Genomic DNA, 19,937 nt, shown 5'->3' with positions numbered 1-19,937 from the left:
GGGCGGGGGGAGGGTCTGTGTCTGCTCTCAGACCCTGTGATGAAGAAAGCAGAGAAAATGATTCCCAATCAAAGCATTTATCCAGGAGTCCAGGGGGTAGAAATTGATCTAAGCAACTTTGACTACTCTGTGAAAGCAGAGTAGTCAACTCTTTTCAATCCAGGAACCAGGGTAGCCTCTTGCTGCTTCTAGTCTAATTTTGTTACTTGGGTCCACTTGAGACCCCAGATATGGATGTTTTTGAGAAAAGTTCAACATAGATAAATAACAATTATTATATCCATATGATGTAAAATGTAGCATAATCAAGCAAGAAGCTCCATCTTTCTCTAGCCAAAGTGCACACACTTTTAATACTTTTTCCAGAGGATATGACTTAATCAGTCTGAACTTTCAGGATTTATTGCTTTTATATATAAGCTTAATTTAATCTTATCCTTCTTTCTTTCTTTTTTCTTTTAATTTTGGCAAGGGCAAATGCAATTCAGAAAACAACATCAAATTATACCAGACTACAACAGATTGCATAATTGTTTACCTATTTTTAAAAAACCTACCTTGGCCTCATAAACAGTCTACACAGAAAAACAGAAAGTGGGCATCTACTTTACTTACAATTCTTTTTTTTTTGATAAATCTTGCAATTGCTCTCTCTGAGTTGAAATTCCCTTTGAAAAAGAAAAATTGCTAATTTACTTGGCTTGGGGAAAGGAGAGGGTTTTGGTTCAGAGTGAGTAGCATTTTTTCCAAACACCTGTTGGTCTCTTTAAGAGCAACAAGCAGCTGACGATTGAGGGGACTTCTTTTTGCCAGTTCATTTCATCTGCGAGAGTTCTCCTTTGAGAAGGTTGAAACGACTTTCCTAGACACAGTGATCCAGGGTAGAAGACGTGTTCTCATGCTAGACTGTACTATACCAGCTCGGGAGAACATTCAAAGATCTGGTAAAGCTGTGCAGTTTCCTGTGGTCTTGCTAGAAGAGAGATCTTAAAAGGCATGTGAATGTCCGGGGGGTATATGAGACTGTGAACTTGGGGTGTTTTAATAATTTTAATCATTGCACATGACAACAGATTACTGAACAGTCCTGAAAATGGAGGCAGCGAGGACATATGGTTCTAAGGGAAGAAGTAATTGCAGCTTTAATCTCTTAGGCCAAGGAGTAATTTTGGCCTCCAGACTAACAACTGACCACCACCTGGGGAACCGTTTCTTCTCACACAGGAATTCTGTTCTGTTCTTAATAGCTGACCAAGGGCTTTTTTTCTTTTTTCTATTATTATTATCATCATCATAATTATTATAATTATCATTACTATTATTATCCATCCAGCTATTTCGACAAACAGATACCAGACTAGCTGTCAAGAAGGCATATGACAAAACAGATGAAAGCTCTTTAATTTGATAAGTTTGAAACAACAATGGGAAAGGAGCCTCTAATTCTAGCTTACTGTTTTTTCAAGACCTTGGTAATCAAATCAATCATTTCCCTGAGAAAGAATAAAGTGTACCTAATAGTAACCATTTTCTAACCGACATGATGATGTTGGTGTTGTTTGGAAAGCAAACCTGAGGTGGTGGTGGTGGTGGTGGTGGTGGTGGTGGTGGTGGTGGTGGTGGTGTGTGTGTGTGTGTGTGTGTTCATTAGCGTGAGAGAGGAGAGGAGGGGGCAGGGGAGGAAGGCAGGGAGGGAGGAGGCGTAAATATTGGGGTTTCTGGTGGGTAAATGGATGACTGAATGCTGTGGTATGTTGTAAGGTAATTCTATGTTGAACTTTTGAGGAACCACCAACTGTTTTCACAGCAGCTACACCATTTTACATTCCCACCAGCAAAGTATGGGAGTTTTAATTTTTCCATATTCTCACTAACATTTGTTATTATCTGACTTTTTGAGTCCAGCCATCCTAGTTGGTGTGAAGCAGGTTTTGTATCCTACAACTTTGCTGAATTCACTGTGGTGGTGGTGGTGTGTGTGTGTGTGTGTGTGTTCATTAGCGTGAGAGAGGAGAGGAGGGGGCAGGGGAGGAAGGCAGGGAGGGAGGAGGCGTAAATATTGGGGTTTCTGGTGGGTAAATGGATGACTGAATGCTGGCTCTCCCTCTCTCTCTAACCATATACAACTCTCTCCTACAACAAAAGCAAAGTTACGCAGCAATCCTTTTTCATTCTGTGAACCTTAACATTTTCTTTAACCGCAGAAAACAATAGCTGAAGCAAACAGGATCTCAGAAGGCAGTTAAAAATTATGTTGTGAGCATGACTCATTTGGTTCCTCCCCAGAGCTTTATGTGGTCCATAAATCTAAATGTATTTATTTTTACTTCTAACCAAATGGACCTAAATTCTAAATCTGTTCCTTTAGGTGAAAATGGTCCTTTAAGAATGTGTCCATTGCAAGGAAATATGGTTGCCTTAGAAACAAGCTCCTGGGCATTTTCCTTCCTTTATGTTAAAGGAAACTCACTGTACCAAAAGCTTTCAGCTTTTTAGGCATATGCTAAATGAGCTGAAAGCATGGATGACACCTAGAGTGAGCATGAATTCCTCTAGGTAGATGCAATCACTGTGCAGAAAGGATTAAGTAAGAATGCTGGAGGTTGAACAATGAGATTTTAGAGAATGTATACTCAAGCCTCTTGTTTTCAGTGATGAAGCCCAAAGAGGTTGAATGACTGTGCGAGATCCTACAGCCATGTAACAGCTGGTTCGAGGCTACGGTCCAGGCTGCTAACTTCTCCAGGGCTGTTTCCACCCCATTAGACCTCTGAAAAGTTGTTTCTGAACTGAAGCTTTGTAAATGAGTCCTAGTTTGAATATACTAGGTTAACTAGACATGAAAAAACTGTGCTGAATCTCCGTTATACTTCACTTTCCAACCTATTCTATAAAGCCATTTTTGTGACTACATAATAGGAATTAATATTTGTTGAGGGCTTACCATGTTCAAGGTAAAGCACTTTCCCTGTAACAACATTTAATCCACATGCTTCCCTGTGAGATTTGGACTCCATTTTATAGGTGAGTAAACTGAGGCACAGAGAGATTAAGTAACCTGCTCAAAGTCACAGAGTGAATTAAACGGCAAAGCCTAGGCAGTACAACGCCAGACATGAAACTCTTGACTGCCACCCCACACAGAGCTTGCCTAGAATGAAGCACCAAAGCTTGTCAAACGTAAGCCACGACTCTGAAAACCTAATACAAAAACAGGGATGTTGGATGTACAAGGATTCTCTAATTTTTGAAGATTAAGATAATCAGTCCGGAAAGAATACATCACGTCACATGTGAAGTGCAATGCAAATTATTAGGAATCTATTATGAAGTTAATCTGTACAACCCATCAGGTCTTGCTGTCCCATGTCACCACTGAGGAAACTCAGGTTTAGTTTAGCAAGTTAAATAACTTGCTTAAGTTGCTTAGGTAGTACGAAGCAAAATGAGAATTTGAATTTGAATCTTGTCTGTCTCCCAACTTGACTCTTCACCATGCCTGCTGAAGTTGAAACAATCACCATAATACTCATCATGAATGCTCAGGACACTCAGGCTCAACAAGTCTACTCAGCTGTGGTCTGATCTCTGCAGGGTGGGGCGCACACAATCCATAACGCGAGCATCATCAGTTTATAGGTGGCGCTCTTTAGCACCCTCGCCAGAATTAAAAGAGAAAAACCCCTCTGTGGAAGGAAATGTGGCTTGGGCATTTTGGAGGCCCTAGTTGTGAACATTTTTTAAGTCACGAAGGGAGTAAATATCTAAATATTTTTAACCAGAGAAAACAACTTCAAGCAGAAGTAGAAGCAGAACAACAGAGCTAAGTCAAACTTCAGGTGGTTCTAAATACCCGTCATCGGAGTAAAGCAACAGACTGAGAATTTTGCAAACAGCAATGAAGCCCAAGTAGATTGTCTTCAAACTGATTTAAATTGTGATAAAAACCCAAATTATGGTTTTAAATATTTCTAAAGCTAGAACAAAATAGTAGAAAGACAGATATCAAAATGTTAAAAGTAGTTTCATCCTAGAAGATTAGATTGCAAGAAGTCTTATAATGCTATACTCTTCAAATTTTCTTCAATGAACTTGTATTACTTGGGTAATCTCCCCAAATTTACTAGTTCTCCTTAAAAAATTATTTGATAGAGTTTAAAAAAAAATTACTAGATACAGCTTCTTATGGAAAACAACTGAATTATGAGGTAGGTCCCTGAGTCCAGATTACTGTTTATTCAGACAGTTTCAAATTCTAAAAAAACTCTTGCTGTGGGCCAATTTCATAGGCAGCATTTGAAGGAGACAGATGTAGATTACTAGATTAGCCATTTAAAACTGCAACCCTTACAGCCAGTTTTCACTCTACCGGTCTACCTGTGGAAGAGAAGGAAAACCAGGTGGTGCTGGTGGGCGTCAGAAGCTAGCTCGGCCGCAGCACTCCCACCTGGGGGAAAAGGAAAAGAGAGAGGCAGAGAGAGCTGGGGTCTGAGGAGGAGTGAGAGAGATGTAAAGCGGGAGACATGGGCACTATAGATCAAAGTAATAGGTTTCCATGGGGGACCACTCCGACCCATCTGTCCAGTTGCTACCCTAGCAACCCTCCTGTGCGCATCCCTTACGGTGCTAGACAATAACACAGAAGAGGAATAAGGAAAGATTTAGTACTATATTCTAACCTAAACTCAACCTTTATTTAGTCATGACAAAAAAAAAAAAAAGTATATGGGGGAACCATTCCACTCCCTTGACCCTCTCTCTGCCTTATATTCCTTGGGTGCCTAGATTGAGATCTGCCACCACCATTTCATCCAAAATGCATCCAAAGTCCTCAAGTCATTGCCCCAAACTGGCAAAAGTTTCCAGTAGTGTCAGCGCTTAACAAAGCAGAACAGAATGGCTCCTGCCAGAAACGTGTTTACCTTCACCAAAAACATCATCCTCTTCATTGACCAAGAGCTCCTTGGGGTCCAGAGACTGCATCTTGGATAGGGCAGGCGCCGTGCGGCAGTGGCAGCGGCTTCCAGTTGCAGCCCGGGCCAGCCCAGAAGCAGCCCCTGCGGTCCCAGCTGCTACACTGCCCCCAGGGCGGTTTCCTTCCCCGGTTGCCTAAACCCTGGGGAGGGCAGCTTCCGCCTCTGCCCTGAGAAGGCAGCTTCATTCATATGAATAGGCTTCAGGAGCCTTTTGAATTGTGCATTCCAGGTGGGATTGTTCTCACCACTGAGAAGGAATTTTTCTGGAAGGGGGCTGCAGATCTGGTGGGATCCAAACAGATATCGCTCAAAGGCTGAGTGCAATGAATTGTTTTAAAGTTACAACTTTCAAATTATTTTAAAGAGGAAAGTGGGCTTTTAGCTTTCTTATGAATCTGAACACAATGGGTCGTGTCGAAAGAGGGGGGCTGTTCACATTTCTCCTATCTTGGTTTAGCTTCAGTGACAGTTCATCTGAAAGAACGGCAAGCCGCTCTGCTAACCAGTGTCAGCACTGGGAGAGACAGAGCTTTCATTTCACTCAGTCATAGTTACCTTTTTCCGTTAAAGCCTCTTGCATTTGAGGATTAGAAACTTGACAACACTTAAACCAAATTTAACACACATCTAGGCTCTTACTGGCTCAGTTAAATCTATGGCCAATAAATAGATAACTAATTTGGCTCAAATAACTTCCATTTCACAACATTTACTCAGTTGGATTCTTCAGACTTCATCACTAGAGGAGAAAGCTGCAAACGTAATTCAACAGGCAGAGGAAGGAGTAGCCACTGAGTTTCCGTGAGTACTTGGGCGGGCGTCGCTGTACCCAGCTGCCCCAGGTGTGCTGAGCTCTGCATGGCTGTTGAAACACAAATCTCCGAGTAATGCTGCAGCTTCGTTTGGAGGTTTCCCGGCCCTCTCTGTTGTGTTGTAGACCTCTCAGGCAGCCGGGAGCTCGGAAAACGCAAGTGGAGATGGTGGTAGGGAGCCGTTGACCCAAGATGTTTACTTCTGGTGACTTTATTTACTGAGTAGGTTTTAAAAAATATATGTTAATATGTTTTAAACATATTTTCTTTATTTTTTAGAGCAGGTTTAGGTTCACAGCAAAATTGAGTGGAAGGTGCAGAGGTTTCGCATATACCCCCAACCCCCACACAGGCAGACCCTCCCCCGTTAGCAGCATCCCCGTCAGAGTGGCCCATCTGTTACAACCGATAAACCTACATTACACGTCATTATCACCCAGAGTCCATACTTTAACTTAAGGTTCACTCTTGGTGTTGTACACTCTATGTGTTTTGACAACTATATGATGACACGTATCTACTATTATAGTATCATAAAAAGTAGTTTTAATGCCCTAAAAATCCTGTTCTCTGCCTATTCATCTGACCCCAAACCCCTGGCAACCACTGATCTTATTGTCTCCATAGTTTTCCCTTTTCTAGAATGTCATATATTTGGAATTATAGAGAAGGTAGACTTTTCAGATTAGCATCTTTCACTTAGTAATATGTATTTATGGTTCCAGCATGTCTTTTCATGACTTGAAAACTCGTTCCTTTTTAAAGCTGAATAACATTCCATTGTTTGGATGTACACAGTTTATTTATCCATTCTCCTACTGAAGGACATCTGAGTTGCTTCCAGGTTTTGGCAATTACAAATAAAGCTGCCATAAACATCTGTGTGCAATTTTTTGTGTGACATAAGTTTTCAACTCCTTTGGGCCAATACCAAGCAGCACAGTTGCTAGGTCGTGTCCTAGGAGTATGTTAGGTTTTGTAAGAAACCACCAAGCTGTCTTTCAAAGTACCATTTTGCATTCCCACCAGCAATGAAAGAGAGTTCCTGTTGCTCCACATCCTTGCCAGCATTTAGTGTTGTCAGTGTTCTGGATTTTGGACATTCCAATAGGTTTATGGTGGTGTCTCATTGTATTAGCGAGAGCTTTCCAAGAGCCTCCTGGTTCTACTCTCTAAGCTAAGAACCTGTCCCCTCCTCCTTTACCTGCACCCTAGAATCTACACCTGCTTCTTCCAGGGGAGAGTATGAAAAAAGGGCCTGGAGAAGTCCAACCATGGGAAAGTACCACCCCAGAGGCATTCCAGTCATTCAGTCATGAAGAGCTACCTGAGCCCCAGCAGTGTCCCTCCTGTTCTGGCTGCTGTGGGGTTCCAGAGAGTGTGCAGCCCGGGGCTTGCTGGAACCTCCAGTCCCCCTCAGCCATGGCTGCAACCATCTTTAGGGGGCAGAGTTTGGAAACATGGGGGTGTTTTGGGTTGCACGACTGGGAGTATTAGTGGTGTTTTAATGTCTTGGACTCCTCCCTGCAACTCATGGGACAATGGCTCAAGAGGAAGAACTGTTCAGCCCCAAGTGCCAATAGTGCCCCTCACCTACTTGAGAAATTCTGGGAGTCTTCCCCTAGATCTCCTTTGCTTCTCTCTTTCTGACTCTCCCCCAATGTACTCAAGTGGTATTTCAAAATTTACACTGAACTATGTAAATTAAATTCATTAAAATGGGCCTGAATTGTAAGATGGTGCAGCTACTATGGACTACAGTAGAGAGGTTCTTCAAAATTGAAAATAGAACTACCACATTATCCAGCAATCCCACTTCTGGGCACATATCCAAAAGAATTTTTAAAAAGATTTTTAATTGATACTTGCAGTGTCTTGTTCATTGCAGCATTATCCACAGTAATCAAGATGTGGAAGCAATCCAAATGTTCACAATGGATGAATGAATAAAGAAAAGGTGGTGTATATATACAATGGAATATTAATCAGTCTTAAAAAAGAAAGAAATCCTGTCATATGCTATAACGTGGGTGAGCCTTGAAGACATTGTGCTAAATGAAATAAGCCAATCACAAAAAGACAAATACTGTAGGATTCCCTTTATATAACGTATCTAAAGTAGTCAAACACATAGAAACAGAAAGCGGAAAGGTGGTTGTGGGGGGCTGAGAGTTGTTCAGTGGGCATAGAGTTTCAGTCAGGCAAGATAAAAAAGTTCTAGAGATCAGCTGTTCAACAATGTGCATATAGTTAACAATACTATACTGTATAGACTTAAAAATTAAGAGCTTACATTTATGTTATGTGTTTTTTATCATATACAAAAAAAATGGGCCAAATGTAGGAAGTCCAGATGTGGACTGGAGTGCATATGCTGTGGCTGGGATGAGAGGACGGTGTCAGTTTTAGTCATTACTGCGTTCTCACTTATTGTCCTGTGTCTTTGATCTTCACAACCCCATGAGGTGGATGCTATTATCTCATTTTATAGATGAAACAATGGGACTCTGAGGGATTAAATAACTTTTCTGACAGCACATAGCTAGTGAGTGGCAGATTGGACCTAACGCCAGAGCTCAGACCATTGCTTCTCATCGAACTGGTTTATGGAGCGACTGCAGGTCATCTGGGTCACCGCAGCATCCCAGTGGCTCTTGAGGATGTGCACCCCTTTCATTCTTCCCCATGTCAGAACCACCATGTTACCATATTAATCCTGAGGTCCCCAGCCACTTCACTTCAGCAAATTAGTATAATCTTTCTAGGACTATTTCCTTATCTTTAAATGGAAAAAATACATATATCTTTTAGTTATGGGTTGAATTGTTGAATTTCCAATTCATATGTTGAAGTCCTAACCCCCAGCACCTCAAAATGTGGCCTTATTTGGAAATAAGGTGATGGCAGATATAACTGCTTAAGATGAGATCATACTTGGGTCCAGCATGCCCCTAATCCAATGTGACTTGTACTTATAAATAGGGAAGATTTGGACACATGGAGAATACCATGTGAAGATGAAGACAGAGATCTAGGAGCCTAGGAATGCCAAAGACTGCCAGCAAGCCACCATAAAGAGGAGAGGCTGGAACAGATCCCCTTTCACCGACTCAGAAGGAACTAACCCTGCTGATGCCTTGGTCTTGGACTTCTAGCCTCTAGAACTGTGAGACAATACATTTCAGTTATTTAAGCCATCTAGTTTTGGAGTACTTTGTCATGGCAGCTCTAGCAAACTAATACACTTTCTCCTCTGGCTTGCTCTGAGGATTAAATAGGATAATTTATGTAAAGGAATTGACACAGTGCATGGCTCACTGTATATACCAAGTTGTAATTATCTAACCTAATCTCTTATAGGGCAGCTTGAGCCATTTCTCTGATTGAAGCCTCAGTGGGGACAGAGAATGAGCAGTCACCATGTTCTGTAAAAAATCTCAATAACTCTTGGTAAGTCCCTTAGTCTTCTCTTCTCTAACCTAGATATTCTAAAAACACAGCTAACAATCTCAAATGGCAAATCACAAGTGCCACCGAGAATGAACGTTTTAAAAGCAGGGATATAAAACGCATGGCCCTTGCTCTCCAAAGTTCACCATCACCTTAGAGAGATAAGGCATATATATGCACAATGTGTGAGCTAAGAAGGAAAATTAATGAACTACAAGTGAATGCATCAATATGGATAAATTTTAAAAACATAATATTGACTAAAAATGTGTCCTAAAATATAAATAGTGTGATTCTAATTTTATAAATGCCAAAAATAAGCAAAATGAAAAAATATATAAGCAACAGCTAACACTTACATAGTGCCAGGCATAGTTCTAAGTGCCTCGATTCACTTAATTCTCATAGCAACGCTATGAGTGAGATAGGTATAATTATGACCTCCATTTTAGTTTAAGGCCTAAGGGGTAAAATGACTCACTCAAGATCATGCATCCAATAAGTGGCAGAGCTGACATTTGACTTAAGTCTCAGAGTCTACATTCAATTACTGTTACACTGTCTCTCATATATGTAAAGCATAAAGGGATCCTGAGCTATTTGCAGCTCCCCCACTGTAGGTATTCCAAGACTCTCTTCATGTGGCTTATTTGTCCTATCAACTTGGGAACTAAATCTCACCTTTAAGGCCTTGATCTAAGGGCTACCACCTCCATGAAGCCTTTTTGATATCCCCAGGTAGAAATACTTGCCCTTCTCCCTTGATGCACTTGTTTATTTATGTATTTATTTCATCTCTGCCCTTCTCAAGGGCAGGGACCATTTCTTCTTAAACTTTGTATCTCTAGTCACCTAGGATAGTACCAGGAAGAAAGTCCTTAATCAACGCACGGTTTTTAAACGAGTAAGTAATGACTAAATGAATAGCTGAAAACTCTAGTGTGAATCGAATATGAAGAGAGCACGAATTCTTAAGAATTAGTCCTAGAATTTATATGGCGATCTGTTTTCTATAGAATTTGTAGGAACAAAGCTTTCCTTTATTCTTTCAATCTTTAACTTCGGCCTGCAAATTAAACTGACAAAAGACAACTTAACAGGAGAAAAGGTATACAAATTTTATTAACATTTTTATATGCATGGGAGCTTCACAGAAAAGAAGTGAAAATCCCAAAGAAGTTGTTAGATTCAGGGGCTATATACCATTTTAACAAAAAGTGGTAAATTGTGGGGAAGTGACTAGACGAAGGTGAACAGAGGTTTGGGCTCCTAAGGGTGGTAAATAGTAGGAAGGTAACCAGGAAATGTAGGATAGATAAAGGTTGTTTAATAAGATTTGTTATGCAGCCTCATCTTCTCCATGTGTTGTCTCCAGGGATAAAAGTGGTTTTCAGTGATGAAGAGTCAATCTCCTCTTCCTGGTATAGGAGAGGAGAACACCTGTGCAAAAGGAAATTTATACCCTGCTTTTAGGCAGAAAATGAGAGAACAAACAGTTCTCCTATGTCTCCTGTTCCTCAGCTGCCTTCAGCTAAAAATAATCCTAATATCAATGTAGCATATTTTGGGGTAGAGTATGCTGACCCTCTTCAAATCCACACAAGAAAAGATAGACTAAAGCTGGGGAAATTCAGTTCTGGGAGCAAGGCAAGTGAATGAGGTGATGTTAAGGAGTATAGGCTATAAAGAGTAGTTTTGACTAAGCAGTAAGCGGTGAGTCTGCATCAATGATCAAAGGACCTTGCTTTTTCAGTGACAAAGGCAAACAGCTCTGATAATTGGATTTGGGGAAGAGAACAAAAATAAGGATTAACCAGTAAGAGATAACTACTTTGATCAAAGGCTGATTTGTGACAATCTGGGCTTATTATCAACAGAACTTCAAGATCAAAAACACAGGAACATAGCAAAGCTTTTATATTGTAGACAGTTGATGCCCACTTTGTACTGTACCAGGTGTGCAAATTTTAGACATGCAAGGCCTAGTCCTTGCTTTGAGAAATCTTATTCATCCATTCCTGTGTTCATTCATTCATTCATTCATTCATTCATCCATCCATCCATCTTTCCATTTGAAAAATAATAAAGAAAGCCTACTATATTTCAAGCACTTTGGGAAACATTTAAGTAAATATATGAGTGACTGTACATGTGTTGTGTTGAACAATCAAAAATCAACACAGTATTATTCTATTGTAGTATGAGAATTTAGGTTATAATGATCAGCTATTTATTTGTTTGAACATTTCTCCCTGGTTTGCTATTTTGAAAAAAAAAATTACCATCTGTGGAGCGCTTTGGGGAGGAAGTGACACCAGTGGGCAAATATCATCATCCAACATGGGCTTTCATTCCTCTAGAGGAAGAGTTTCACCATCTCTCTGTACCCGCTGCTGGAGAATTTCCCACTCCCTCCAGAAAGTGTTTTTAAATGTTTAATTTTTAGATACAAAAACTTCAGAGCAGGAAAAAGAATCTGAAATAGTTAGGAGTAAAATATCCAGAAACAGAAAGAAGAACAAAATAGGAGAGAGGAATTGAAACTGTGAGGAGTGGTTGAAATCAAGAAAAAAAAAGAAGGTAAAAAACCTTACAGAACCAGAAAGAATCATGTCTTTGAGTAACTTTGCCCGTAAAAATGTACATAAAATGTATCTAACCACAAAATGCCATGACCAGGCTGCCGGGACTAAAGGCACATACTTTTTTTATAGTGTCCCTAGTTTCATGTTGCAAAGAATACCTTCCTCATGGGATGACAGCCTTCTCAGAGATTTTGGAAGTCTTCCTGCTCACCTCTCCCAGTTTTAGGGGTATCTCTTGACTGTAGCAGCCACACTCAGGGTCACTTTAAGTGCTAGGGAAGAATGCAGGACAATATAGTCCTCTTCAGTAGGACTAAAGACAATGAGAGGAGCTGCCCAGTGAACGAAACTGCTGTCCACTGTGGAAAGGAGGGAAAAGAGCCCAGCAAAAATAGTCTCTATGGCAAAACTTGCACTGTGTATGGTTTGCAAGGTTTTAGATTTGGGCTAAGCATGTGATTGCTAGGAGTGGTTAACCTGCAACTAGTGACTTTTTTTTTTAATGGTGCAAAAGGCATTGGTTCTGGGATTTGATAGAACAAAATTTCAATCCTGGCTTTGCTACTACCCAACTCTTTTTTAAAAATTAATTTATTCTTAATTCTTTAAAGTCACCACATATTTGACCCCTTTCCCCCCATCTTCCCTCCCCCCTACCTTCTGGTAACCACTAGTCTATTGTCCATGTCCATGAGTCTCTGTTTGTTTGTCCTGTTCATTTGTTGCTTTTAGGTTTATATCTCACATATAAGTGATATAATGTGATTTTCAACTTTTTCTATCTGGCTTATTTTGCTTAGCATGATTATCTTGAAGTCCATCCATGTTGTCACAATTGGCGGTATTTCATCTCTTCTTATGGCTGAGTAATATTCCACTGTATATATGTACCACAGCTTCTCTATCCAATGATCTACTGTAAGACACTTTAGGTGCTTCCATGTCCTGGCCACCGTGAATAATGCTGCTATGAACATTGGTGTGCAAGCATCTTTTCAGATACGAGTTTTTAATTCCTTGGAGTAAATATCCAGTAGAGGGATTGCTATTACTACCCAGCTCTTTGACTGAAGTTGTTGAATCTGCCTCAGAATCTATAAAATGGAATAAAAATAACCTGTAGTTTAGCCCTCTCTTCTCAAGCTGCTCCAAATTAAAATACGGTCTGTATCAGTACCTTGTGCTGGTGATACAAACACAACTTCAAGATCCAGTCCCTGGCCTATGCTCTATGTTCTCAAACAGAAAGGCTCTCCAGTATAGAAATCTTGTGACTTCCACTGATAATAAAAATTACTTCCCAGAGTTTTGGTGACATGGACTGAGATGGCAATCCTTCCTTGTGGCCTTATCATCCTCTTTAGAATAGTTGCCAGAGACCACTGTGCAGTGGCCTTCCTTCCCCTTTTTAACCTCAGGACCAGTTTTTTTTTTGGTGTGAGAGCTACAGAAAGCAAAAAAAGCAGTCAGGGAAGAAAACTTTGAGAAGATAGGAAGAAACAGAATTTCATGTCTGTTGAGAGATTTGGGGGAGACTTTAGGGAGAATGACAACACTCCCTCCAAGTCTATGATTCTACACTCAAGAGGTTATCTCTGTGCACAGAACGGAGGCCAGATGAAAAGGTATTTTCTCAACTTCGAAAGCAAGGCGTACCGCTTACCATCTTAAATCTTATGATGGGAGATTGCTCTATGGTATATAAACCGCTGAGTGTCAAACTAAGGGATGATATGAAATATTGTTGTTGAAAAAATAAATGACATTAAAAGATTGGCACTTAACTCGCTGGCAAATCACAGGTTTTCCAATTCTTTCTTTTCAAAGACTTAAAAGAGGATCTTATTGAGTTGTTAGTGATAGATCAGTAAGCATAATTTATGTAATTTTTGACATATTGTTGAGAAAAAGTTCAAAGAATCAACTGGGACATCAGAAAAAAGTGGTGAAGTAAGGAACTCTCTCTTTAATAAAAGCAGTAAGAAACACAGGAAAAATTTTTTGAGTATCAACTTTTTTAGAACTTGTGAAATTAAACAAAGACTTGCTGTAATATAGGGAAATTTTATTAAAAAAATAACACTTGAATTTGCATAAGAATAGTGAGTTTTGTGGCATTTTTAATTGCCCTATTTTCATCTCCTCCTCCCCAGCTCTGTGGTAGTTTTGAAAACCAAGAGCCTGTAATCACAGTGAAAACTATCAGACTGCAGTCATTGGAGTGGTAGGAGGATAGAGTTTGAACTTCTTCAAAGCCCCATTCCCAGAAAATTGATATGATTTGATCTGTCTGTTGATTCCTTGGAGGACCCCATTTGCAAGGCTGTCTTTCTTTAACCTGACTCAGATTTTCCTACTGTAGGCCACATTTTCCCTAGGCCTGCTTATCAAAAGCAGTCAGAGGCAACGGGTGAACAATGAAGCAGCATGAGGCAGTGGTAAAAATTGGGGGCAAACAATAGGTGAACTAAACTCTTAAAAAGAAAAAGCTGGGGAAAGAGATGGCTATAGGGGGCTTTGTAATGCTCTGACATATTCTTGGAAACCTAGAAGGCCAAACATATGTAGGGCTGTTTGCATGCCCAGAGCTGTGTACATGCCTAGGAAATTCCTGAGAAGGCCATAAACTCTCAACTCTGGCTGATCTTGAGGCAGAGTTATAAAGTGTTTATCTGAGTGTTGAAGCCATGTCCTAGCTTACACAGAGAACTTCTTGGCAAAGACTAAGTCTTACTGTTCTAAGTATCTAAAGAAATTGCTGTCCAACATCAGCTGACCATTAAGCAACTAAGCAGAGATTTCAGGGGCCATACATGACAAAGAATACAGGCTTTCCAGAACTAGTTCAGAAAAGTCACTAAGCAACAACAAAAAACCCAGGGGGTGGGTAGAATCTGATTTCCAGAGTTCCCTTGTAATATTATTGAAATTGTCCGGCTTTCAATAAAAAATTATGAGAAATGCAAAGAAACAAGAAAGCATGACCCATACACACAAAAAACAAAGCAAAACAAAAAAGTTAATAGAAACTTTTCCTGAGGAATCCCAGATGTTGCACTTACTAGGGCAAAGACTTTATATCATGTATTTAAAATAGTCAAAGAACTAAAGGAAACTAAATATGAGAACAATGTCACAAAAATAGAGAATACCAAGAAGACCAAAAGTATGATTGAGGAACAAAAGGAAAAAGAATTAAGAAAAATGATTAGAGCTTCAGAGGACTGTGAGGCACCATCGAGCATACCAGTATTCATATATATAATGAAGAAGGAGAAGCGAGAGAAAAGGTGACAAAAACAATTTGAAAAATAATGGCCCAAAACTCCCAGATTTGATTAAAAGCGTTAATCAATAATACATCCAAGAAGCTCAATAAATCCTAAATAAGATCAACTCAAAGAAATCCATACCTATACACATCATAATCAAACTGTCAAAAGCCAAAAACAAAGAATCTTAAAGCAGAAACAGAAACAACTCACCATGTACAAGAGATTTTTAATAAGACGAAAGTGATTCTCGCTAGAAACCTTGGAAGGCAAAAGTCAGAGGATAACATATTTGAAGTCCTGAATGAAAAAATTATCAGCCAAGAATTCTATATCTGGCAAGACTAACCTTCAAGAATGAAGGAGAAATGAGTACATTTCCAGGTATACAAAAGCTGAGGAATTTCATTTATATTAGACATATAATATAGAACCTGCTTTGTAAGAAATGCTAATGGAAGTCCCTCAGGTTTAACGAAAGGACCTGAGGCATTAACTTGAAGCCATAAGAAAAGATAAAGATCATTGGCAAAGGTAATTGCATTGGTAAATATAAAAGATGGTATGAATATATTTTTTGTTTATAACTTTCCCCCCATGTTATTTAAAAGACAACTGCATAAAGCAATAATCTGTGTTGATGGGCATGCAGCATATAAAAATGTAATTTGTATGACTATAACGGCAGAAAGAATGAGGGAGTGAGTATACAAGATTAAAGTTTTTATATACTATTGAAATTTAGGTGGTTTTTAATTTAAACTAGACTGTCACAAATTAAGATGTTCATTATAATTCCCAGAACATTAACTAAGAAAATAAATAAAAAATACAGTAAAAGAAATGACAAGGAAATTAAAATTGTACACTAGAGAACATCTATTTAACACAAAAAATTGGGTAACACTGCTATAACAAAATTATTAACATTTATTTATGTGAACTTGGCTTCTTAGTGCTTATATCTATAGAAAAAAACCATAAGAATATATAACTAAATTCTTTTTCACTATGGGAAAAGTAATATTCATTCATGGATAAATGACCTGATTGAAAAAAGTCAACTTTGTCCATCTCATTAAGAGATAGATACATTTCCAATCAAATTTTTATTTCATGTTGGAAGATGGTCATTATCAATAATAGATTTATGTTGTTTTGATCAATTGTGTACCAATAAGTGTAATGATAACTCTATCCAGACAAAAATTTTAATACGTAGAACCATTTAGTCATGAGAAAATTATACATATATGTACACACACATACTTTTTCTAACAACAAAATGTGATAGAATGATCAAAAAAGACTTTCAAGTATGAAAATACATCATAAGAAGGGAAATTGTCCCAAACTTGATCTGAAATACATCTTTGTGGTGTGGTGGGATTAGCCAGCACCTTTGGGAATATATCTAGCCCAATAAAATGTACTATCAATTTTCTGACAGATTTTAATGAGATAAGACTTCTTCTGGAATATCAATTTATTGTATTCACCAAACTTAAAGTCTTACACTGAGCCTAATGATCTAAAAATAAGAAATTCTTTTTTAAAAAAAGTCTGATATATTCATGATTATCTAAATATCTTTTTTCCTCCAATTAAATGTCTCTATCAATAGAGAATATAGTTATGGTAATTCAGTAATTTTTCTTTTGTGACAGTATGAAATTTAACTTTGACAATTTATCTGAGAAGCTGCCTTAACAGTTAAGATAAAATTCTTTTGGGGAAGATGGGATGGAAATATAAATTCAGCAAGAAAAAGGGATGATATAAAACATTTCCAAATCTCAAAGAGCATGTTCAAGTATGTTTTTTACATGGACAATGGAAATATGTATGGCGATATATATTAGGGCAGACCCCACATTAAGCAGAGCAGACTGCTGTGGGCCCTGTAGGCCAGGAACTACGATCAGGAGTGCCTAGGAAACACCTGGATCTGGGGACCCATGCCATCTGGGCATTGCAGAGAGAAAGCCAGTAGCTCCATCCCTTTGCATGTACTAGCTTTGTGGGTTGTGACCCATTTATTTCCCAAGTTCTTCTTAGTCTCAGAATTTCTTCTAGGAAAGATCAGTGAAATTAAGAATTTGAAATTTGGGACTTATGTTCTGATTTTGGCCAAATGTTTTTAAAAACTATTCCCAGCATGGCCTTTCTTTAACATATATGTTTTGGTGACCTCTGATTATACAGAGGACAGAAAAATAATTTGGGGGAAACAGGTCTTTAAAAGACTACATTCAAAAAGGAAAGAAAGAAGGAAGACAGGAAGGAAGGGAGAGAGAAGGAGGGAGGGAGGACGAGGGGGAGGGAGGAGAAAGAAAGGAAAGCATGAGGGAAGGGCAGAATATTTCTCTTTTGGAAGGAAAACACTTCTAGATTACATCTTTTTTTGAAAGGTTCTGTGGAAGGATATCCAGAGACACTCCATGATTTGAAATTTCAGCCCTCCTGGAAATTTAAAAATTCGGCTCTAGGTGCTGTCTGAATGCTGCCAGGTAGAGGTGGGCCCTAGATAAGCCCTTAACACCTTAAACTCTCATTCCCAGTTCCTGGTTCACCTTAGATAAGCTTCACACCTGTTTTATCAGGTGCCCAGCAGGACCTAAATGCATTTGAGTCCATTTTTATGAAGAAAGTGAATTATGGACTAAGAAATCACTATTCCTTCTTTGTTTCCTGGCAGGTTGGATCCTGAAGATTGCTTCCTTCTTTAATGTTTTGTTTTGAAGTGTAAATAACAATAAAGAGGATCAGTGAAGACTAAAGCCTGGAGAAAAGAAAAGATAATGCTATGTGTCCTATGTACTGACTTAGGGCACCGTCCTGCCTGGGAGGGACTAAGGGCCCATAGTTTCCTAATTCTGGCTTTCCAATATTCCCAATTTATCAACTTGACAGTGGTTCTAAGCTTTTATCTTCGAAGAACTAGAGCAGCAAAAGCTGCTTCCATCCTTGAAAACAGCGTGGCCGACATATCACCAAGCTGGTAGAGAAGGAGGGCGGCCCAACTCTGCTCTGATGCTTTACACTTCAGTGAGCAACCTTGAACTTCAGCAGAAAAAGGGAGCTACCCTTTCCTCCCTCCCCTTTAACTAAAAGAAAAAGCTAGTGAAGGAGAGGAGGGGAGGGCGAAAGGGAGGGAAGGGAGAAAGAAAGGAAGGAAAGGGAAGAGAAGAAAAGAAAGAGAAAAGGAAAATAAAAAAGGTGTTGCCTTGATTCTAAACACAATATTTGACCACAGAGATAACCTGGGAGCGGTGAGGCGATGAGCTCGGCTTCCTCTCCAGGGGAACTCTCTTTGTCTCTCTCCAATCATTGCACATGGGAATTTGTAGTTATTAATCAATCTGAATATTTAAAAATAATTTCTCCCTTTAAGTGTGAGCTGTGTTGCCCATGGAGAAACTTTGTTATTGCCAATAGATCATTAGTTTGAGGCACTAGGCTCCCCTCCTCTCTTTTCTCCATCATGCTCCCTCTGGTCTCTGTTCTCTGATTTCCCCCCAGCAGACAGGTGTAAAAACAATCTGTGGTTTGTTTCATCTCTGCACAGCCATGTCAGTCTCTTCTACTTACCTCTTCAAAACAGAATCTTTTTTTTTTTTCCTAGAACTATATCTGGTGTGATAACAGATTCAAAAGTGTCACCCATCCTCATTGAGACCACAAACAGAGCTGAAGCAGTGAACCAGACTCGTAAACAAGGGTGTGGACCCAAGAATGTGCTGGGCCAAGGTGGAGGTAGAATTCAAGAAGGAAAACACACTGCAACTTCAAGTGGGAGGTAAGCAGAAAGCAGCCAGCCCCCTTCCCCAAAAGGGAGTCAAAATATAAAACTCAAACCTCATTAAACTATCATGAGGTTGAAGGTTTTAAAAGTCATTTGTACTGCAGATTTTAGAGACTTTCTCCATTACCCTGAGGGACCCAAGAGTTATAAACCCCAATCCTTCAAAGTCTGACATGAAAGTACAGGGTAGAGGGGAAGGTACAGAGGAAAATGTGGGGAAGTATGAGATACATCTTTCAGCCTCTGCCAAGGAAGGGTCTCAGTGCTTCCTGGGATACCCTGACCATCGGGTTTTGGGAAATGTTTTGGTTGGGCCAGCTTTCTGCGGGTTCTCAGTTTCACCAGCAAATAAGCAAGCAAATTTGGAGAAACTGAGTTGGGGTAAATTATGGTGAGAGGGTTGTCATGGTCTTGGCAGAAGCCAAAAGTGGTATAAATCTCAACTTCCCTTCTTCTAATGTCATGGAAACCCACAGCAGTGATGGGGCAGAAGCTCACTAACCCCACCCCCCAAGTGAAAGAGAGGCCCCAGAGATCAGAAACTGCTCAGCAAGAGTTCAGGAGGCCAGGACTCCTTTTCTCAGGAAAGGCCCACGGGGTACCAGACCAGCCCTGGAAGGGGTAACCTTTGGAGAAATGTGAGAAAAACAGGTGAATTATGTTCTTAGAAAATTTCATCCAATGTTTTAACTAAGTACAAAAAAAGGGGAGGTGTTGAGTACTGTGTGCGGGTGGGGTGGGGCGGAGAAGGGGCAGTTCTGCTTATTCACTCCTCAACATAGGTATAACCTTTTGCACAAAACTGCAAATGCGACCAGCTGTCTGTGGCACCCACGTGGTTCTGTTGTCATTTATAGAATGGTATAAAAACCTGAGTGCTAGTATGGGGCAGGGTGCTGTGCAGAGCACTGAATGTTCCAGGAATAGCACCTAGTAGTGTTTCTTTCACCAGGCGGGATCTAGTAAAAGCTTTATGCAAAAATAATATGCTATTAGTGATTATAAATATTATCGGATTAAAATAATTTTGTTACATT

General features: G+C 39.6%; 1 protein-coding gene across 3 annotated transcripts in view; it reads right to left on the bottom strand.

Moving 5' to 3' along the window:
• Positions 1 to 5,007, bottom strand: part of RIPOR2 (RHO family interacting cell polarization regulator 2) — a 103,955-nt gene extending 98,948 nt beyond the window's left edge. The window contains exon 1 of one of the 3 annotated variants that reach the window (XM_025052324.1): positions 4,923 to 5,007. In XM_025052324.1, coding sequence (XP_024908092.1) covers positions 4,923 to 4,983 — 61 coding nt within the window. In that variant the 5' untranslated portion in view covers positions 4,984 to 5,007. The remainder of the gene's footprint in view (positions 1 to 4,922) is intronic. The other 2 variants (XM_006919527.3, XM_025052323.1) reach the window with 2 other exon arrangements.
• Between the last annotated feature and the right edge of the window lie 14,930 nt (positions 5,008 to 19,937).

The sequence above is a fragment of the Pteropus alecto genome, unplaced genomic scaffold, assembly GCF_000325575.1.
Source record: "Pteropus alecto unplaced genomic scaffold, ASM32557v1 scaffold106, whole genome shotgun sequence".
Lineage (NCBI taxonomy): Eukaryota > Metazoa > Chordata > Mammalia > Chiroptera > Pteropodidae > Pteropus > Pteropus alecto.
The sequence above is the reverse complement of the archived record's forward strand: the minus strand, read 5'-3'. Positions and strand labels throughout refer to the sequence as shown.